At 34.8% G+C, this 23,749-nt stretch overlaps 2 protein-coding genes across 8 annotated transcripts in view; one reads left to right on the top strand and one right to left on the bottom strand.

Moving 5' to 3' along the window:
- LOC128245705 (ferrochelatase, mitochondrial-like) overlaps positions 1 to 2,953 on the top strand; it is a 19,487-nt gene extending 16,534 nt beyond the window's left edge. For both annotated transcript variants that reach the window (XM_052963929.1, XM_052963928.1), the window contains exons 10-11: positions 1,217 to 1,273; positions 1,855 to 2,953. In XM_052963929.1, coding sequence (XP_052819889.1) covers positions 1,217 to 1,273; positions 1,855 to 2,067 — 270 coding nt within the window. In that variant the 3' untranslated portion in view covers positions 2,068 to 2,953. The remainder of the gene's footprint in view (positions 1 to 1,216; positions 1,274 to 1,854) is intronic.
- Positions 2,865 to 22,011, bottom strand: LOC128245706 (uncharacterized). 6 transcript variants are annotated; one of them, XM_052963935.1, is made up of 4 exons: positions 21,932 to 22,011; positions 14,171 to 14,240; positions 6,344 to 7,032; positions 2,865 to 5,585 (listed from the first exon to the last, which is right to left on the bottom strand). In XM_052963935.1, exons 3-4 carry the CDS (start codon positions 7,029 to 7,031, stop codon positions 5,458 to 5,460), a joined length of 816 nt encoding a protein of 271 aa, XP_052819895.1. In that variant the 5' UTR covers position 7,032; positions 14,171 to 14,240; positions 21,932 to 22,011; the 3' UTR covers positions 2,865 to 5,457. The 6 variants fall into 6 exon arrangements, with proteins under 6 accessions (XP_052819895.1, XP_052819891.1, XP_052819892.1 ...); XM_052963931.1 differs by having other exon boundaries at positions 6,344 to 7,035; XM_052963932.1 differs by having other exon boundaries at positions 6,344 to 7,035; positions 21,844 to 21,935.
- Positions 22,012 to 23,749: the final 1,738 nt, after the last annotated feature.

A 23,749-nucleotide genomic window follows, 5' to 3' on the forward strand; every position in this document is an offset into this window, starting at 1 on the left:
AAACAGTAAAAACAAGATTTTGATTCATACTATGTTTTTATTTGGTAAAATGAGTTGAGATTGAGAATGTGATTTGAATTGAGTATTTTTGTGATATTGGTGCCAGGCCCCAATTTCTTGAAACAATTGCTTCTAGGTCAAGCTGAGCAAACTATATTTTTGTATGGTTTTGAATTCTGTAGTGTTCTTCTTTCAATGAGTTTTGAGACTTTAAACAAAACTGTTTCAAAGATAATCAGGATAAGCTACAATTTTTTTTTGGAAAATCAAGTTTATGGAGGATGTTTGGCTAAATGAAATGTCACTAAGACCTGTTATGCATTTCATTGGCCAAGCCTCAATTTTAAGAGATGTCTCAACACTAAATATCTCTCAACACTAAATATACTACACTAATATGTATATATATCAATACCAGGATAAAGCTAAGCTCACATTTTTGTCTTCTGTAATTTTAAAGGAATGTTTTTTGAACATACATGTATTCATGCTAAACAATATTTTGGTTTAGAAAATCAGGTTTAAGCAAGTTATCTAGCTGATTGAAATATGATATGATTAAAAGGGGAGCAGGTCCTCCAGAGTAAATGATCTTTGCTTTGTTTTGTAAGAAATACATCAAGTGCCAGTTAAAAATCAATCAGGTATTTACTCGAACATTGTTTTGTATAGGCCACAAACAAGGAATGTCAGACTGAACATAACATCAAGTTAATTGTTATATCTTATGCAGGACAATTATAAATAACTGGTAATGGAAAGTGTAAAATTTTCCATTAACTGACTGAAATATTAAAAAATTAAACAGAAAGTTGTGAAAGCGTCAAATTTTGCATAAATTGACTGAAATATTGAAAGATTAAACAGAAATTTTTCATTTTTAGGGGCTTCTATTGTCAAATTAGAATTTAACCCCATTTGTACACCTCTTTTGGAACTATAGAAAACAAACACATGTTACCGAATTTCCTTAAGTTTATTGTTACTCATAACAAAAACAGTTTCAGTAGAATATCTTCAATGGTTCTATGTGTTAGCCAAGGTTCAAGTTTTTGTACAACATTGCCACCGCGGACACAAAGCTATTTAACACTACCTCGATTCCTCCTTTTTTCGAAAATCAGACAAGCTCAAAGTGATTCTGATGCAGAATTTTAAATATAAAACTGAAGTCCTGTATAAAACACACTGTCCAACTTTATTGTGATGTTTTCAGGTTGGTGCCAACATCAGGAGATCTGGAGCTCCTAACGGCAATCCTATCTTCATCGAGGTATACACAAATAAAAACTCATATTAGTTATTCTCCGATAGGTGTTTTTATTCGACTTGACTCAGTAAGCTTCAGTTTCCATATGATGTCTGTATGCTAGTTGAATTGTAACATTCCACTTATAATATCCGTAGTTCCCGTACGGTATCCCAAACAATGGTAGCTTTATTAACATAGGTGTCTGTAATATCTTTCTGACATTGTACATTGACCATACTCTGACAGGCCTCCCTTTGTTCCATAGTCTGGATGGACAATGTGCGATGCCTGTATGAGCTCTACCGAGCCCTTGTGAGCTGCTCAAGATTTCAATTTTTTCTAGGAGCTTGGCGAGAACTCGGCAGCTCAGTTAACATTTTCACAATGTCTAGATACAACTTCAAAAAATGCATTCAAAGCTAGCAAAAGTAAGATGTCCATACATACTCCATTCGTTTTTTTCACATTTCTACTGAAAACCTACTCATACGGAGCTTATAGTGTGGATGTGACCAGGGTATAATAAAGAATTTTGTTTTCATTAAGAAAGTATTTACATCCACTAATCTTATTTAAGGAACACATTTTTTTTTTAATTTTAGGGTCTAGCTCAGTTGGTTAAATCGCACCTGGACTCTGGTCTATCCTGCTCGGCCCAGAACAGGCTACGGTGTCCAAACTGTACCAATGTCACATGTGGGCGAGCAAAGGAGTTCTTCAAACACCAACAGCGATACATCACAAAATCTTCAGAGGCCAAGGCCAGTTCAAAAACAGCAGAAGAGAACGCAGAGAGGGTCTCCGGAACTGTTTGATAATTCCATTGATTCATATGTCATTGGTTGGAGTATTGATTTCATCAGTTGATTCTATCAATGAACAATGCCATAAAGTTATTATTTAAAGCATGACACAGCTGGGTTTTTTTTTATTGAGCTTTGTAAGCAGAGGTTGTAATATATTTAAATGGTGTTATTTTATGACTTGTGACATTCTGTGATTTCTTGGTGCATGGTTATAGCATCACGTATGGTTTGATCGAGCACTGAAGAAATTTGAAGGTGCTTCAAAATGGCATTACTTGTGGTTTTCATGTTTGAAAGTTTTGCATTACGAAACAGTACAAATCTTTCTCAATAAAGTTTGTCATACAAATGATATGGTTATTGCATCAAGTTCAGTACATTGCTTGTTTTTGAGCGAGAGAAAAGTTTAGGTATTTTAGAAATGTTTCATTGACAAAATGCATATGTGAAGCATGTGCCATCTCTCCAGATGGAATATCTGTTGTCAAGTTCAGTACTTGTATGCGGTGATCTACAATTCTAGTAGAGCTAACATTTTGGAAGCCGTGCAAGCACTACAATAATACCAAACAGCAACATTTCAAATTTGATAGAATAAATTATTGTATTTAATGTTCATTTCATATGATCATGTTACATGTATTTACCAATTAAATGCCATTTCATTGAGCCAAAGTAGACCAATGCAAGGCATTACTCTGATAGAATAGAAAGTTTCATGAGAATTTTGTAATGAATAACTTTGTTATAAATAAGTCAGCCCTCAAGCATATCATAAGGTTGTTGTCTCTTATAGTAAAAATATGTTGGTTTTATATATTTTATTCCTGAACACATAATATAAATATGTCATGTACAGATACAGATTCAAAACAAAATAAATACTGACTTCAGATTAAGTCTTGTCATAATGATATTCTAGTATAAGATTGAGATGATACACACAAGAGCACTGTACGTGAGATGTATGGTACATCAGTAAGGACGAGGGCCCCTCTCGCCAAGATCAGACTGTATGAAAAAAGCTTTTTTCTTGATGTTTCAACATTAAGCGTTTTATTGCAACTTGTTGCAACACTCTGATGTCTGATTATGGATATGATTTTTTCCAACAGATGGAAAAAGAAGTTTCTCCATTCGTTAGTTGATGTCTTAGTATCCTTATAATGTCAAAAAGTATATAGTTAAACAGGGATGAGATTGACCTGGGAGCTGAAGGGCTGAAACCATTTTGATGGGTTTGGGCGACTCTGTCACCAATGGAGATCAAAGGGTCAAAGCACCCTGCTGCAGAAGCAAAACTGGCTGAGGGCTCTCCTCACTTCAAATTTGATAAATAATTTCATAAATAAATAAAGTAACAACCAAAATCAACTAGTTAACTATTTTTAATCAGTTAAAAATAAACTAAAAAAAATCCTGTAGCCCTATTAATAGATCTGCAGAGTTCTGCCAATCCCTGGACATATCACACCCCTGTTGAAGAAACTGTTAATAATAATAAGAAGAAGAAAAGAACTAGACCTAAACTGGAATTGGGCATATTTTGGAGTCATATTTTGCATTGCCTTGTTCTACTGCAGGTACTGCAAATTCATGTTTACAATGATATAAACATTAAACAGTTTGACATTTCAACAACATAGACAAAATAGAACTGTTTTGTTGGCTTTTGTTTGAAAAACTAACCAGTAGACCTGTTTGGCAACAACCTTTTAAAAGGATTTATGCTTTTTTGTGAATACTTTGGACTGTGAAAACATTCATTATTGCTAGCTAACTTTGCAAAAAAATTATCATTTGTTGTCCTGTAGCCTGTACAGCTGTACATGTGCATATTGTCTCTGGCAACCTTTGTACCAAGTTTCATTTGAAAATCTTGCAACTTTTTTTGGTTAATGCCTTTGTTCAAGTTTTTGTGAGACAATGACACTAAGGCTATAACAAAACCACAACTTTTTCTTCGAGAAACAGATGGATAAAAAAGAAACTGAATAATAATATCATTATTGGAGATAATGTAGATAGGAGATGAACATTACTGTTATCCATACAAATATTTATACAATTCTCTGATCACAAATGCCTGAAATATTCAAATTTAATAAATAGAAATATCAACGACAGAACTAAATTTGAAAAATAAATTATGAAGAGTCAAGCTATTGAGTATTTTGGTATCATATATAAAAGCTGTTCTTTGCAAAAATGCTTTATGTACTTGGCTTCTTTAATCCAAACAACAAATTACATCCCTATACATTATTTATATTGCACAAAATGTCACCAATATACAAAACTAAGCTGAGTATGGATGTACAAGACAATGAAAGGTGTACACAAATGTCCCATAAAAATCCCATGCTCTTTAAACGTCCTAAATAATCTTGTCAGAGTAAAATGCCTAAAATGAGGAAGCATTGTTAAAAAACATGTACAGGCAAATGAGTGTTCCATAAATGACAAATTTACCAGCTTTTTGTAGAATTGAAGCTGAATAAGGGACCACATCCTGTTCATATTTCTTTTTTAAGACAAACCTTTGACTTACACAATAAATGCATTGCCTGACTCATTGTTTTCACAATATTCCTGTAAAGAGATTCTTTCATTCACACATTTCCAGTAACAGTCCAATGGTACCTAATTGGTATATAATGATGTCTGTAGATAATGACAGCTGCATGTCTCTTAATAATTCTTGCAATTTTATGAAAGCATTTAATTTTCTCCTATTATGATGTAGATGGAAAACATCAGTATGCCCTTTATACTAATCCACAGGTCTTGTAGTACCAGTATCATACAATATGTAAGGTTTTTTTTAAATGACTCAATTTATTGCAATGAATAATCAGGGTTTCTAACACTACAGAATCAGTACCAGAACTCCATACAATGCCTCAAATGTAATTAAAAAGTCCCAATGGGTGTGTTCTTTATAAGGCCAACTACTAAAAAACAGCTATTTGTTTTTGTGTACGTTCTAAGCTTCGTCATGTTTGTCACTGTGTTAAGAATGTTTCCCTCAATGGTGTTATGTATCCATTTCAGATGCAGTCACAAAACCAAGTTTGTTAAAAAATTTATAGAGATTATTTTTAATTATTTATTTAACAGAACTTGTGACGTTTTTTCTTCAATCCAAACTGTTTTCTTTGTATTACACAGTTTCTGGCTCAATTGTCCTGCCGCCAAGTATTGTTGAGTATCAAGAGTTGATCTGTTGGTAGAGATTCTATCAAGATTTACCCATTTTCCAAACACAGTATTTTCTTCTAGAACTCATTGACTAGAAGATCACTGAGGATGAGGGATTCCTAGAGATCACTTTATGGGTAGTTATTTACTTCAAGGCTTTTGTACAGCTTTCTCTAGTATTTTGGGGTTCCATGTCTTTCAAGAATTTCTGCGATGTTTTCTGCCTGATTTGTTCCACTGAAAGATGTCTGCCATGCCGCGGATCACGGCAACGATGATGAACACCGGCAGCAGGAACGGCAATACCAACAGCAACACAGGCTCACCTGCAATGTAAGAAAGTAAAATAAGAAAAGCTTATATTTACTTTTTACTGCTTATGATGTTCCATAAATTTTGTGTGAATCATCCTTGTTTTATGGTTATGATGTCTTGTTGCCAATCAACTTAGTTACCTACACTCTCTTTTGTGTTACTGACACTTTGTTTAGTTCATATGAGCTGAACATCTGAATCTAACAAAAACACTACATCACTGGAAAACAAATAAACTGCCATGCAAACTGACCATCTAGAGCGCATATTTGGCACCATTCTTGTTAATTAAGTCAGCATTTAAGGTAGGGGATCTGGGTTGGGGGGGGGGGGGGGGGGAGATGGCTGTGGGTGTAGGCATAAAAATATAGTTGATTTCAGATATATATAAGGGCCAAAAGATATAGGGTGGGTTGGTTGGGAGATGTTTTTTAGTCAAGTTGTGTCCAATGTCATTTTCCCACTAAAATCTGTCATGATTTGTGCTTGGATCTTTCCAAAAATATACCCCCTAAAAAAAAAACAGAACAAATTTTGTTTACTTGCAAATTATTTCAAGTTGGCTAAGAAAATAATATTTCATAAACCAGATGAGTATCATATCTTAGAATTATGTAAATGGATTTAGCCTGGTCTAGTGTTCACCTCTAACGTTTCAAGATAGAACCCAGCTTTTTACCAATGAAATGTTTACAACTGTATAAACAATCGACCTCATATAAATAAGTATGAACTGTACACAAAAGCTAGAACAATATTTAACACTTACTGAATCTTAATGATCCAAATGTTGCCAGGTGCAGATAACTTTGGTTGTCAGTGTCATGAGTTTCTTTCCTTGAGTCATCAACAAACTTGACAGGAATTATCTCCCCTGAATACTCCTCTGTATCTGTCCCTGAATTATGCATTTCAATATTCTGCTGCAAGAGATCCCGAGCCTCTTGCAAGAGCTGGTCAGTCTTACAGTCATCTTTCTTTGCACGAAATATGTGAGCAAATTTCTTACGTTCGTAAGCTTTTTGAGCATTAGTCCGGATTCTATTCATCCTATGTTCCATGTTCTCCAAACGAGTATTTTGTTCATTCTGAAGCTTAGTAAGTGCAGGATGATCATCGAATGGAATTCCCTTGTATGTGTATAGTTCCTCTAAAGCACTCATTGAGGACCCGCCTCCATTATTCACATTGTATGTAGCACACGACGGGTCTTCACCAATTCTCGTCCAGTCATGTTCTGTACCCGACAAACTTGGCGAACGTTCACAAGACGAAAAGTAACCACTACTGTTTGAGAATTGGTCAAGGTTGGATGAATCTCTGTATATCCGGTGTCCTGCGACCTTGTGTATGTTATCAGAATCTCTGTCACAAACGCACTTCATTATATCGGACAAATGGCCCATCTTATGTCGTCGCTTTTTCTCCTTCTTACGCTTTGATTGCACATGCCCCATCCTTCTGGAAAAGAAATTTCACCACATAGATAAACAGGGTTTATTGTTCAAGATAGAAACTTGTGTTAATGAGTATCAGCAATCTTAGGCATAGTATTAACTCTAATAATAGACAGATGCAAAAGAACCAAGACATAGAATTGCAGTGAATACAATACTTCTTCAATTACCTCAGCGCAACAACATAATTCCAAGAAAGAAAAAAAATCACCTTCCGAAAAATATCAAGTGCAAAAACATAAAATGTCAACTCTTAATACCTTAACTGTTTTTAGCAATTATTATATGAATAATTCTTTCGAAAGAAATATATCTTATTTGTTTTCTTATTTATTTACAAAAAAATCCAATATCAAGATAACATACAAAGTATCTTATCTCAGCATCTGACTTGGTTTGTAGATCTAGTTTGATGTGAGTCTGTTACAAAACACCCAACATACCAACATTTTTGAAGTTCATTATAAAAAAGAGAGTTCTAATAATAACTGATATTTCCACTGTTATTTCTTATTGACGATCTGCCATGTGTTGCAAAAGTAATCACCTAGTAGCTATGACGTAAATGCAACATCCAACAAAATGAGCAACAAACAACTAAAGGGCTTTTCTCAGCTGTTCGTCTGTAAATAAAATGGATTTAGAATACAACCTGTGGCCAATGAAATGGCACATAGGCCTATTTAGTACTACTATTATTCGTTAGGAATTCTAAGGTTTAGTTGGCTTAGCAAGCTACACCTACTCAGAATCTGTGTAAGAGTGACCATATTTGGAAATGTACTTTACCTGTCTGTTATAGTTTCTGCCCTTTCAAAACACATGAATATATCATCTGTACATTGTTTTGTTTACATTCATTCAGAAGATATTTATTTGTGTGCTCATTTGTGCTCTTGAAATCAAGTGTGTTGTTGTTTTTTAAATAATACTCTTGTTTTGCGATATATATATATATTTTTTTTCTTGGTGGCATTTGTTTTTACATCGCAAGAACACAGCATAATAAACTTACTGAAAAATTTAAAAGAAACTTCAAATTCCTCATAATTGCTTGTCAAACAGTTTAATCTTACGATGAAGATGATCAAATGTGTCCTCTACTGCGTTCAAGTCAAGCATTGCATGTTTTATTTTTTTTATCTTAAAATCACTCTAAAACATAAAATATATCAAATGGACGGATTCGGAAGGAGCCTTAACTGTTCCATTCAATTTTAAAATTACTTTCTATCAAATTGTTCTACGCAATGCTACATATTTTTACAGGCACCAATATTCAAACATTACATGCTAGATGCATGAATACAGCATGATCAAGGTTGTGTAGTGAACATGACATCCAATCAAAATGGAGGTAATGTTCTAAGTCAGTAAGCAGATATTAAGTAAGATTTTATTCGTAAGAGAGAAAACTTGCTCGCTGCCCTCGCTCCACATATTCTTGATCATTAAATTTTTACTTTTTTTAGTAGTGTGAATTTGCCGTCTTTTTCTCATGTAAACAATTGTTAAACTTTTGCTATGAATAGCCATTATCATTTACAGATGTCAGTGTTAATCATCGATAGCCACAAAATTCCAAATTTATTAACCCAGTTGTGCCCTAATTCTATAGGATATCAACAGCTACACGCTTGATTAACTGCAGAGACTGGCTACTCACATTTCAAGAAAATATTAGTGAAAATAAAAAAATTATGAAAATGATAGTGTAAGTATAAGTATGATTTTTTTTTTTTTTTTTAAATGTTGGCCTTATTGGCACAAATTGTGACCATGACCTCTGAGATAAAAGCACAAATTTTAAGTGTGACACACATTCTTATGGTGCTCTACATTACTGTGAAGTTTGATTCAAATCCCATCAATAATAACAAAGTTATTGCTGAGACAAGGTAATAATGAAAAGACACATAGATGAACAGACAGTGTGATTACTATATGCCACCCTGAAGCATTGAGGATAGACAGATGAATGGACAGACAGGGTCATTACTTTAGGGCAAAAAAATGCGGAACCCTAAAATGGATTTTTTTCCAACAAATTTGAGAGATCTTTTAATCCAAATAGGCTAACAGTTAACAAAAATGAAAAAATACCTTCCCTGAAACTTATTTGGAAACTGGACAAACAGAATTGATCTGTTAATTACTGCTATTGCCCGATTTCTCTGGCTTAAAAAGCTAAATAGCACCCCTAAAACAGGGTAGTGCTTTTCCCCGTTTCAACTCAATTCCAAACAATATTCAATATCTTAAATTGGCAAAACACTTCAAGATGATAACTTTGCAGAGAATTATAATTATTCAAAAACATTTACCAGAGGAGTTCTGGTAAATACTAGCTGCCTTATCATGTCCTTCTAAATTAATGTTTATCCTAGTTCTTTAGGTCAATAATGTATGAATATTAATATTTATCGCAACCTGTCATCACTTACGTTGTTTTCATATTTCACACACAAACCTCTAAGGAATAATTACTGAGTACGTGATATTTGTGTCATGTGCTATTTTTTATCACAAATCTTATACTGAAGACTGTATGGGATGCCATTGTTGATTTTATCATGTTAATCCAGAACAGTATCATTATTAATTGAAAACAAAATTAAGGAAAATAAAGCTACTAATTGTAAGGTTCCCTTATTGCAGTGTGAGGGTAACAGGGTGGGGGTAAAGCACGCCAGGTGAGTGAAAGGCCCCCACCCACACCAACATTCCTCAAATACAGGTAAACACTGCAGTACAGTTAGGCAGCATCTCATCACTTACTGGAGACTATAGCTTGGCTTTTACAGAAATCCTCAGCATTGAATAATTCTGAATACCCAGTTACTTTTAATATTTACAAATGATAAAGATGTTTTAATCATGACCTATTTTTTTAGTTCATATGAACTTGTAAGTCTTACACCTTCAACCTTAAACACTTAAGTACAAGTGTTAACAGTGTCAAGTTGTTTTTGGTAAGTCAACATTTACAAATTCACTGATCAAGTAGCCAAAAGCGTCATACGATTAAAAAAATATTCCTCGTGCTTCAATACATTCTCCCAGTCATGATGTCTTGTTTAGCGATGGTCAATTACAGCAAACGCTCTGAAGTTTGGATTTGTGACTACGAATGACCAGTTGGGAAAGTTTTTATTTGATTAGTTAGTGCAAACATACATATATAATTTTTTATATGATTAATGGGTTAACCGAATACACCTGCTCCCAGACAAGTACATGGAAATGTATTCAACATTTGTCAAACAGGCCAAATCTTGACATTTGACTTAAGAGTAGGCCAACAAGAGTATCATTGGAAGCGATGGATGCTCCCCATACAAGATATGGGCAGGTTTGCGAATTAGATTTTGAAGCAAATGAAAAGCATTGTGAAAGCCTAAATGATGATCTTCAAACATTTTATATTGTCAAACCATCTATCTATATACCAAGTTTCATTTGAATCACATTCAAAGATATAGCCAAGACAAGCACTGATTATTTAAAAGGGTTAAGGGGAAATAACTTATATGTTAATATAAAATATATGAAATAAATATGCAGGGTAAAATTATGTTTCTTGTGCAATGCACTTTCTCTCATTGTCATCTATCTATATATCAAGTTTTATTTCAATTTCATCAGTGGTTTTGAAGTTATTCTCTGGACAAGGGTGTGCAACCACCAATTATGAAAAAAAAAATCAGGGGAGATTATAAATATGCATGATAGGATTATGGTTATGTGCACTGCAGTTCCTCTCATTGACATTTATCTACATACAGTAAAACTGCGGTCGTTCCAACAAGTGGTCGGTTGAGAACTGGCAGTCCCTCGAGGTCGGAGCCTAGCTGGTCCCGAACATTTTTCCTTCTATTTTTATATAAAATATACCTACGCTGCATCGAAACCTAAATATGTCGAGGAGTCCAGCAATATTGTCGGTCCAAAGTACACAAATCATGCACAAAACCTTATGGCTCCCTCGAGGTCATAATTTAACACTTTTTCCCGCACACGTGTTCCAAAATAAACAAACAATTGCTAGGTGTTAAAATTTTCGCAAATTGTAAAAATTGCAATGACAGTTGAAAGGCAATTTGATGAGGTGTGAAAAACTGTTTATCACTGTTTACGCATTACCGATAGTAGTTGAAAAGGGCATTTGAGAAGATAATGATGAGAAGTTAATTGTGAGAAATGTAAATGAGTAATAACAATATGAATAAACACTACCATATCGATCCAACATCGGAATCTCTGAAAAGAATTCCTTATTGTCACTTTGCTATGCAATATGGCAATTTTGTAAAAATAAACATTGACGACTTCAAACTTAAAATACACTGAAAGATGTTTCATAACAGACTGGAAAATTGAAATTCGGGTCGTTTGAGACTTCGGCTCCCTCGAAGTCTTGGCTCGGTCCTCGGTGTCCTCGAGCGATCGCAGTTTTACTGTACAAAGTTTTATTTCAATCCTATCAGCAGTTTTGAAGTTAATCTCCACACAAGGGTGTGCAGCAAGTAAAAGGAAGTAGTTAGCTTCTGCTTTGTGCAAAGGAATATTAATCTATTAAATAACACTATTCCCAATCATTAGTGTCTGCGCTCATACCTCCACAAATGAGATCATCTATAGGATCCAATCATTAAGAAAGCTTCTAACAAAAACAACCACAACATTTCTATTTAGTAATTAATGGGTTTAATTAAGGGGTTTATCTAAAATCTCACACAGCACACTTGCCTGCTAACTTTATTTTTAGTACTAACAAAAAGTGCTTTAATGGGACGCAGTTGCATAACTATTTATAATGTGTAAGTATGTACATACCACAAGTTTTCAGTTTTCTACATTATTATATTGTTGTATTACCCATTAACTGGCAAGCAACTATTTATATGTACTGATTCACCTGATAAAAATCAATACTGGCTAACTGCTGATTTACTGAAATAAATGCAGTGGAAAACATGATAAATACTGCCTTCTTATTAGACAAAATAAAATGTTGACCACTTAAACCGCTAAGGGTGTGAGATTATGTCTATTGACACAGCCTCTCTTTATAATACAACTGACTGCTCTCTGATTTACGTTAAAAAATGTACAGCCGAATCAAAAACTACTGCCATCCCATTTGTCAAAATATGAATTCCAACGCTAAATATATTTTTATCCAAACTTTTTTTTATTGTATGTAGCAACAACAGTACACTGAAAAGACTGGTCATGACCAGAAGGTAAAGAAAAGTCAATTTAATTGCTCTTCAAACCTTCAGTATACTATATTTACATATTGGATGCTAGATGAACCTCTTGAATGCTTGATAAGCCTTCATGAACCTCTTGGATTCTACATGAACCTCTTGGGTGCTATATGAACCTCTTGGATGCTTCATGAACCTCTTGGATACTACATGAGCCTCTTGGATACTACATGAGCCTCTTGGATACTACATGAGCCTCTTGGATGCTACATGAACCTTTTGGACACTACATGTACCTCTTGGATGCTACATGAACTTTTTAGATTCTACATGAACCTCTTAGATTCTACATGAACCTCTTGGATTCTACATGAACCTCTTGGATTCTACATGAACTTTTTGAACGGATTCTACATGAACCTCTTGAATTCTACATGAACTTTTTGAACGGATTCTACATGAACCTCTTGGATTCTACATGAACTTTTTGGATGTTACATGAACCTTTTTGATGGTACATGAACTTTTTGGTTGCTACATGAACCTCTTTGATGTTACATGAACTTTTTGGTTGCTACATGAACCTCTTTGATGCTACATGAACTTTTTGGTTGCTACATGAACCTCTTTCATCCTACATGAACCTCTTGGATGCTACATGAACCTCTTGGATGCTACATGAACCTCTTGGATACTACATGAACCTCTTTGAAGCTACATGAACCTCTTTGATGCTACATGAACTTTTTGAACGGATTCTACATGAACCTCTTGGATTCTACATGAACTTTTTGGATGTTACATGAACCTTTTTGATGCTACATGAACTTTTTGGTTGCTACATAAACCTTTTTGATGTTACATGAACTTTTTGGTTGCTACATGAACCTCTTTGATGCTACATGAACTTTTTGGTTGTTACATGAACCTCTTTCATGCTACATGAACATCTTGGATGCTACATGAACCTCTTGGATCCTACATGAACCTCTTGGATGCTACATGAACCTCTTAAATGCTAGTTGTAAATGCTGCATGAAATTCTCAATAGTATATAAACCTTTTTTGGGACTACTTTAACCTCTCAATGTAACATGAACCTCTTGGGGGCTACATTAACCTCCCCATGTTACATGAACCTTTTGGGGACTACATTTATCTCCCCATGTTACATGAACCTCTTGGATGCTACAATAACCTCTCATTGTTACATGAACTTCTTGGGGGCTACATTAACCCCTCAATGTTACATGAACCTCTTGTGGGGCTACATTAACCCCTCAATGTTACATGAACCTCTTGGCTGCTACAATAACCTCTCGGTGTTACATAAACCTCTTGGGGGCTACATTAACCCCTCAATGTTACATGAACCTCTTGGCTGCTACAATAACCTCTCATTGTTACATAAACCTCATGGATGCTACAATAAACTCTCATTGTTACATGAACCTCTTGGGGGCTACATTAACCCCTCAATGTTACATGAACCTCTAGGGGGCTACATTAACCCCTCAATGTTACATGATTCTCTTGGGGGGGGGGGCTACATTAACCCCTCAATGTTACATGAACCTCTTGGCTGCTACAATAACCTTTCGGTGTTACATAAACCTTTTAGGGACTACATTAACCGCTCAATGTTACATGAACCTCTTGGCTGCTACAATAACCTTTCGGTGTTACATAAACCTTTTAGGGACTACATTAACCGCTCAATGTTACATGAAACTTTTAAGATGCTACATGGACCTATTGAATTCTATAGAAAACATTTGAATGCGACCTTGTGGATGAGAGACATACTTGTGTAGATTTTTAGAGAATAGATATAAGGTCTATGGTGTTTTACTATCACTGATGATGAAGAGTCTATCAGGTTATAAAAAGCTTACACATGTTTATATTATATAACTAAACACATACTTCTCTGAACTTTATGTATCAGCTCATTCTACTTCATGCTCTCATATATGAATTCCTCAAATCTGGCTACCTTAAAAATAAAACAAAGATGTCATCAAAATGTAGGTAGAACCTTTAATATTAATTCCAAGATATTTATATGGAATAATTCAATGCATATACTCAAAAAATCACACTTCTCGGAAATGGCCAACCTGAAATGGGTGCTTTTCAAAATAATGAGGCAAAAGTGTGACATAGGGGTTGAAAATTCTAACCCAGTTTTCATGATTGTCACCTATTTTACATGAAAGTAAATACTTCAAATTACACGGAAATAACTTTGGGAAAGTATCAGGAAATACAAATAAAAAAATATTTTGACCTTAAATCCAAATATTGCAAACATTTCTAACAATATGGGTGATCTATAAAAGTGTCTTATGACAAGAACCTAGCATAAATCAGATGTTTTTTCTGAATTTTATAATCAGTAATTGTTACCTGTGTGCAGTCATGTGCATAATAATTCAGTTGTTTTAGAAAAATAAAAAAATCAACACATTTTGTCTAAATTTGAAACCAAAAATGAATTGTTACCTCACAAAGTTTTTGCTGTAATTAAAACAAGAATCAAATAAGGGAAAAATCTACATTTACTTCACCTTATGCATCTTTATAGACCACATAACAAATTTCAAGAATGTATTGTAATTTACAATTGTCAAATTTTTCATTTAAAAATTGAACTATTTTTCGGTGCACAGGGGACACATATTGAAAGCAAATATAATCTGCATTTATATTCACTTTTATGTTAATAAAAACATTATTTGTGATCAACTTAAGACATTTCTGTGTATATGTTAGAGTGTATTCCTCAAAATTTCTTCAGTATCACATTTTTCACAACAATTTCCTCAAAATTCAACAGCATGTAATGATGCAAATGGAAAATAATGGCTATTTTAGAGAACAACTTACAGCAAACAGTCACATACATATATAACATGTATTACTTCAAATTGAGTCCAAAAATAAGAAAATATCATCAATGGTATAAATATAAAGTACTAGAATTCATACATGTTTAGTACTTTGTTATGTAATGGAAAGGGTGCACAGGGGACAAATCCTCACTGCGCTCACTCCTTTTTCTGTAGGTCTCCAAAACTAATTCTAACATATACTTGAATATCAAAAGAAACTGAATGGTAGAAGCAGCAGCACTCACAGAATACTAGGCTGATGTCTATTACTATTACGGAAACTATCTGTTTTATTACCAAACTCCAAAAATTAAGAAATACATCTTACTGTATGAATAAGTTAAACCACAATGATTCAGTTATTTATTGCATACACAAAATGTACATCCTTAGATAGATATTCAACCATGTCTCTTAGTCATGAAGAAAGGAATTTGTTATACGCATAAAATAAATATTGCATTCTTTCTCTTTTTATAGGATGATACCTGTACTGGAAGTATCTATATTTGTTTTATGTAAATTGTTAAAAACAATAACTAATCATGTTTTTTTTTGTGTTGCCAACTTTAACGCAGAAAACAGTATTTTTTAAAAATTATGCTGTAATTTTGTGAACAAAAACTACACGGATATCCTTTTGTTTATGTAATACTGTTTAACTTCAAAAATTGCCACTACATTAATTAATTATGGCTGGTTATTTTTGTAGCATACAAGATTCATTTAAATAACATAGAAGAGCAAAATTCTTGTTTCATTGTTTCGTTCTCCATTTTTTTTAAAAAATGAGTTGTTATTAAACCAAACTGAACAATGATAATTTGAAAAAAAGGGCATTACTTTTAGATGTACTTGTATATTTAACATAAACTAATTATGTTTCAACACATTTTCAATACTAGAAATTTGGGTCATCAAAAAAGGACAATATTGTAATAAATTAAATTTGTGGATCTTCATATTTAAAAATAAAATAAAATAAATAATCGAAACTGCCATCCTTAATCGGCTGCATATTCTCCATGCGCCCATCTCAAGCTGTGTATCATCTACGTCACTCAGTTAATGACAATACAATGGGCCTATTAGCTTAGATAACCATGTTAATTATCTATCGTTTGATTGGTAATTTAAGGGTCATAAATAACGATGCAGCCACATCAAGGATATAAAATAGTGAAGCCATTGGATATTATTAGTATTTTTTTGCAAACTGTGAAAACACAATAAGGGCGTTTAATTACATAATCGATTAAATTATTCAACAAAGAAACAATATCAAGGATCAAAAGCTTTCTAAAGATGTTTTGTTCTTTGCAAACAGACTGCCTATAATTAATAAAAGCATCAGATGGGAAACGGACAAAAGCCCTCCCGTCCAAAAATGACAAGGTGGACAAAAGCCCTCCCGTGAAAATGACAGGGCGGACAAAAGCCCTCCCGTGAAAATGACAGGGCGGACAAAAGCCCTCCCGTGCAAATAACAGGGCGGACAAAAGCCCTCCCCTAACATATTTGAATTCACGTAAATATGAAAGGATTATTCCCATATGAGGATTAAGATTGACAGAGTAAAATGACAAACAGAAGTTTAAATTCACTGAAATTAAATGTCCAAGATGTTTTTAACGTGCCTTGTAACGAATCAATTATTCATAAAAGTAGCTATTATATTTTTAGTTGCAAAAAAAATAAAATATATAGGCATAGTTACTTAGTTTTGTAAAATCATTATTAAAAGGCAATACATGTATATTTAACATTATCACAATTTAATTAAATGCTGGATAACATTAAGCTTATTTGTTTGTTATTGACACTATGCAGTTTAATCTCTTTAATTTGATGATAAAATTTATTAGTTTTCTGCTGTTTACACTAATTAACCAATGTTGATCTCTCTATACATATATACATACAACTGCATTAAGATATATTTATAATTAAACAGGTCAGTAGTTGGAGCAGGGGGTACACTACGATTCAGAAGAACGCCACCCTGATTCCACCCACAGACATGGAATGTACGAGAAGCGACCCTTCAAGACCGTCAAAGGACCAACAACATGTGCGAGTCTTGGAACAATTCCTTTAAACATCTGGTGGGCCACAACAATCCATCTTTATGGACGATACTAGGGTGTCTTCAGAAAGATGCAGCAATGTCCGAGGCTGCCATTCTTAGGTACGAAGAAGGTCAACCGGAGTCAAAAAGAGTAAGGAAATCAGCAGCCAATCACCAGAAGAGGGTTAAAAACTTGTGCCAGCAACATGAAAGGGGAGAGAAGAAAATGGCGCAGTTTCTCATTGCCATGGGACAATGCATACGTCTGGCAAGATAGACAGATAAATAAATGAACGGATATCTATGTGCTACGTACTATATGTGCTACTTTACTGTAGTGTATATAACTTGCATTGCTATACGTTTTGTAACTAAATTTGAACTTTAAAATTTGTTATAAAATAAAGAACGGAAAAAAAAGTTGGCTTATTCATATGTTGAATGTTCCCGAAAATGTTTACAGATTTTAGCATTTTATGTCCGGAATGTTCCGATACGGCATAAGACCAAATTGAAAATATCAACAACAAATATATCTGCCTACTTTACAGTTTAAAAATATTGGAAAGAAAAACAAAGAAGCAGGTATTTAACATACATAATTATATATTTATGTTACGGGAGGGCTTTTGTCCGCCCTGTAATTTTCACGGGAGGGCTTTTGTCCACCCTGTAATTTTCACGGGAGGGCTTTTGTCCACCCTGTAATTTTCACGGGAGGGCTTTTGTCCGCCCTGTAATTTTCACGGGAGGGCTTTTGTCCACCCTGTAATTTTTACGGGAGGGCTTTTGTCTGCCCTGTAATTTTCACGGGAGGGCTTTTGTCCGCCTTGTCATTTTTGGACAGGAGGGCTTTTGTCCGGGAGGGCTTTTGTCCTACACTCGCATCAGATGCACTTAAAATTTGCTCATAAATTAAATAAAAGCCTTAAATTTAGCGAATGACATGCCATACCTTCAATGTTATAATATCTTTGGAAGACAAATAATTTATTATATAATAATACAACATGATTTAAGCAGGTGTTAATGATCAGAAAAAAATACATGCTTAAAATAGCTTGTTATAATAACAGTAGATCTGCAGAAAGATTTTGATTTACATGTATCTTGGCGTCTTGTGTTTTCGACAGGCTTTTGTTTCCAAAGGTTCGAGAATTTCAATGAAAATGACATATCTTACAAGATTTTTTACAAGATTTTAGGCCCGAATGTAAACATTAACATAACAATGACTTAGGTTTAACTTTTTTACATATTGTCACAGAGTTATAAAACAGTTTATTATTTTAAATATCAAAATTGATTATATTTATATTTTTTCTCAAATTGATTGAATTAGGATTTCTCTACAAGTCCACATGTGGAAATCATATTGCTAATTACTATACCGGTATATTGTTATGGTCTAGAAGTAATTCATAGTCTAAATAATTCATAGTCTTTGAAATATTAGTTACAGACATAGATCTGCTAGTCTTGTTCTTAAATACTGGACATACTGTATCTTCCATAATTAATTGAATGAAACTTGGTAATGCTACGTTTACACCATGTTCCCGGTGGCCACGGCAGCCCTGTTTCAGACCACCGTGGAGAAAACGGGATAAACGTGAGACAGCGCAGGGGAACGAGATATGCAAACGTGACAGACCGTTATTGCCGTGCATGCCGGGCCAGAATTTTAAACTGTCAAAAATTTGCCACGGCAGCCACGGTGTGGATGATACATACATACATAAACGTAATGACACGTGACAGTACGTGACAGTACTTAATAGGCCGTTACACAACTTATAAATCGTCCGTAGGGGGACGGGAATCATATGTAATCCCCGGCATCTGAAGTTCCTTTCCAGTTTTGTCACGCTGTGCTTCGTTATGTCACGGTTTTCACGGCAAGCTAGGGTGAACGATAGCCGTTTCGTTACGTTTCATTTGCGGTGAAAACACAAAATCTTCTTCATCTTGGGAATTCATGTCTACTTCTCGAAGTATTCTGATACAGTGATACAGTGATTGCTGTTGTTTGGGGGATTTTATTTATACCGTGGACACAAACGTAATCCAAAGTTCAGCGGTGTTCGCGTTAGATGCATAGGAAGCCTTGACAAAACGTGGAAAACGCATCAGACCTGGATGAAGACGTGAACAACGTGAGGGATCCCATCAGAACGTATCGGACCGGGACGCAACGTACATGCATCCCTGGTAGACCGCGCCCGGACCTTAGTGCGCCTTGGACGAACCACTTATTCGCCCCTACGTCTTGTCACGGTAACCTTGATAAAATGTGAGGAAACTTAGCACAACCTAACAGAACTTGTTTATGGAGAAAAAAATGGCCAAAATCGCACGGCGCAATACGTTTGGGGCAAACGGGGCTGCCGTGGTCACCGGGAACATAGTGGAAACGTAGCATAAGCAGTTGTCCTTCTTAGATCAAAGCATATAACATGAAGGTGTGAATTAGATTCTTATGAGTTCTGGTCTGAAGGTGAAGACAATAGAAAGTTACATTAGGGGCTGGTATGAAAGAAGTTTTATAAGTATTTCTGTTTGGTTGGTTTATAATTATATGGGCGTGGCCTAATGAGAAGTTGTAATTGTATGTTGTATTGTAAGTTTTAATCAGTTCCTGTTAGGGAGTAGATAGACAAGGTTAAGAGACCTCTCACAACTTAGCGAGTGTATTATAATATGAATAAAATATGGAAAATGTATTTGGAGTTACGTGTTAATAAGCAATAGTTTGGGGACGAGAACCCCGCCCGGTGACAATATTACAAACGAACATCAGGAGTTCTAGAACACTTAATTTAAATATTCTTTCTGTCAAACTTTCAAGTATCATTTTTATATTTCTTCAAAAGACCAAAGCTAGATGCAATTATATTCCTTAATACTAAGGACTTGATAAAGACAAATTTGACATACTGTAAATTGCATGTAAACACGCTCAATCAAAATTCCAATACAGACCTGCATGATCATTGGTTCTCTTGAGACATAATTATAAATCTAGTTTACGTGTTGTTCTTGTAGGGAATATGGAATATGCTAAAACAGTATTTTCTGATTAATCTTTTTTCTAATTAATGTTTATTATAAGTTAAGAAAATTATAAAATACTCAGCATATCAACGTAAGTTATGCAATGCAATGTATACATGTAACATAATTATTTTGAGCAGTACGTAAATGCAGAACTACATGTTTTATTGTTTTTGTACAATGAATACGAATGAATGAACGTGCTTGGGTAACATTTTTGCATGTATCAATATAGTCAGTACTCAAATTGAACGTTCAAGTCACCATATTTATGTTTGCGCAAACTCATCCAATAAAAACTTTACATTTCCCAATCCGTCATTCATATTTACCTGTTGTACATACAATCATGTGGCGTCATGATTTTATATTTTTATCTGCGGTTGTCTCAAAAGGATATCTACAAACTAATTTTAAATTGATTATGTAACAACATGGATGATACACAGTAATGTTAATCAGCACATTGAATACAGAATCATATACGGCGAAAGACCTGAACAATGAAGTACGCTTCAGTCAAGCAGTCCGTAAATTTGTAAATGTTTATAGCCAATAAACCACACAACGCCATTTACATGTGTAAATGTGGGGGCCTTACCTAACATGTGACTGTTGAATCAGGTGGCGTACGACACGATATACATGTTCTTTTTCTGTTGAATATTGTCACTTGTCAGTAATGCACCAGTCAATTAAAATCACTGCCCCCCAGGTCCAGAGAATAGCATGGACTTTGACTTTCGGTCCTGCCAATCCCAGGTAAAATCCCCGCCATGTGCGGACAAACTGCTGGTAAAATCCCCGCAAAATGCCCCGGCGCAACCCGGGGACATACTAGGTAAGGCCTATCATAATGTACATATTTAAAGCATATGTTATATGTTAACTTCATATTGATGGTTATTTATGATAACAGATGATATCTCACGAGATCTTGTTAAACTCCATGAAAAGCTTGGCTTAATTAAACGTGGAAAAATCCCGTTAAAAGAACGGATATTTCCCGGCACAAAGCGACGGCCCATCCCCCGCTATTTTCTGTGTGATAACAAAACCACCACATTCACTCAGCCCTGTGGGGCCACCTGGAAGGTAAAAACACGGTCCATTCCCCCGCTTTCCCCTGTATACCGCTGGACATGGGGAGGCCATGGTTACAATTGACTGGTGCATTAGAACATATTTTTAAAGATAGTTGATTTTTGTTCGTTTAATATTCCTAATTTAAAGTTTATTTCTGGCAAAGGAAGTTATACACCACCGAAAACACCTTGTTGAGGATATACAGAACAATAAAATGTACAGAGTAAACTATACCATTATAATTTAAATTCAGTAGATCTGAGATGTGTTAATTATTACTTATAACACCAGGCACTTTTCTCTAACATGGCTGAATTGGAAGTAAGAGCGTTTCTAATTATTAGTCAAAGTAGAACAGATAAAACAAAGATGTAGCGGGTCAATACTGTTAACCACAAAATCCAGATCGTAGTCGAGATGAGTCATCACTAATCAATGCAATGTACAATGAATGGGTCGCTCTGTTCCTTCAATAAAATGAAGAAATAAATACAAACCGACTAGAAAACAGCAGATTTAATCCCAGGATTAAACAAATACTTATCAAATTACTTCAATAAATGAAACACAGTTAAAAACATTTACCGAAAGAAATCCCACTCCAACATGAACTGTGTTTTGTTTAGCTTCCGTGAGCTCAAAATATTAGATCGGTCACGTGCTAGTATACGTCACGTGCCAGATGCTGAGTGTAGTTTACGCGGGGAAATTAAAACATGCGCCGTGCAGTTCTTTTTAAAAAAACATTCTGGGTGTTGTTGTTTTTATTTGCAACTTTTGCTTAACTAGTTATACAAGTTTATTTCGAGATGAAATCGGAATTCTATCCGGTTCAAAATTCTATACAGGAGTCACCAAACACATCTAACAATAAAACAAAGCAACTATTAGTGTGTGTGCATGTGTTTACTGAACACATACAGTTCTGTGTATGATACCTGCTGTACATTTCCAGCATCGACGATGATACATGTATGTTAATTGAGGGATGGGTACCTCAATCCCCTCTCTGAATTCATAAACCGTTTTAAAAGCAGCCAATATCATAGTACAATATTAAAAACAGACTGGAATGTCAAGTTTTGCCACGCGGCCACCATAAAAAGATCTGAATCATTCGATAATGAAAAGAATCATTATGTAATATGCATAATATGAATAATACATAATAGGTTCTTCAGTGGCATGGTCCCCCGTGAAAATTTGATTTGATGATGCCCGTGAGATCGTTTAAGGGTATACATTTATTCCAGACAAAAATTGCTCGATTTTACAGCAGTATTTTCATGCATAATCTAGTGGGATGTTTACATAAAATACGGATTGTTTAACAATGTAGAGTATTTTCCTTTTACCATTTAATGAAAGTAAAAACTGGGTACAAACTGTTACAACTAAATATATCATATATTATATATATGTAAACAACAATACACAAGTATTGGTCATGGATAAACATTTTACGGAGGTACCTCTTGATGGATCGCAGCGCAGAGAAAGACCTTTTTACTTAATACATAGCTTGCATGAATCACTAACAGTATTCTACCTAAGGCCTAAAAAAATACATTTGGTTCGGGTTACCCGACCCTACCTACGGAATAGGCGCCGACCCTACCGTTTTTATAGTCAGTTTGAACAAAAATTTGAAAAACTAAAAAAAAAAAAAAAAAAAAAATGTTTTCGTTTTTTTTTAATTGCTTTTCAATATGTAGTTTAAACCTTAACTGCTTATACAGAAGATAGCTTTAACACCATTCTCCAATGATGAAAATGATATTCTTATATAAAGCCTAATAAAAAATAATAAAAAAAGCCTACCTACCCTACCTATTTTTGAAAAGGATGTAACCCTAACCAAACAATTATTTTTTTTAGGCCTAACTAAAGTCACCACCTCAGAGAATATTTCCCTGGCAGGAATTGCCAGTTGCCTAATATAGCTGAATATGTCACAAAGAATCACTGGTTTTAAAGTGAGTAATTAACATATCCAGCTGTACATTCAATAGGTTTCTGTCGTGATCTCTCGGAACATATCCCCTACCGTCACTACTAGTACCCAGCTGGTACTGGTCATTTCCTTTTCCGAGAAACAACTGGTTATGATCCCACAATACACTGTAACCCTCCGAATTCACCGCGCGTCAGGGTGTCCAACGCTAGCTTGGCTTGATGCCGATAGTGAGCCTTGCTGAGGTTATCGGTAATACGGAGGACCTCATGTGCCAACATCACCCCAAACAGGTACTCGAACGACTTCATCTGGGCGGACACGCCGTGTACCCTCGCGTTGGTCTCGGAGTCTCTCTTAGAGGTCCTGCAACACCGTTAAGATTAACTTTATAGTACGAGGAGTGTTCGGATTGTTTCAGGTCAAGTGCGGTAACATTCTTATTTTTT

The sequence above is a fragment of the Mya arenaria genome, chromosome 9 (genome assembly GCF_026914265.1).
Source record: "Mya arenaria isolate MELC-2E11 chromosome 9, ASM2691426v1".
NCBI classification, from domain to species: Eukaryota; Metazoa; Mollusca; class Bivalvia; order Myida; family Myidae; genus Mya; species Mya arenaria.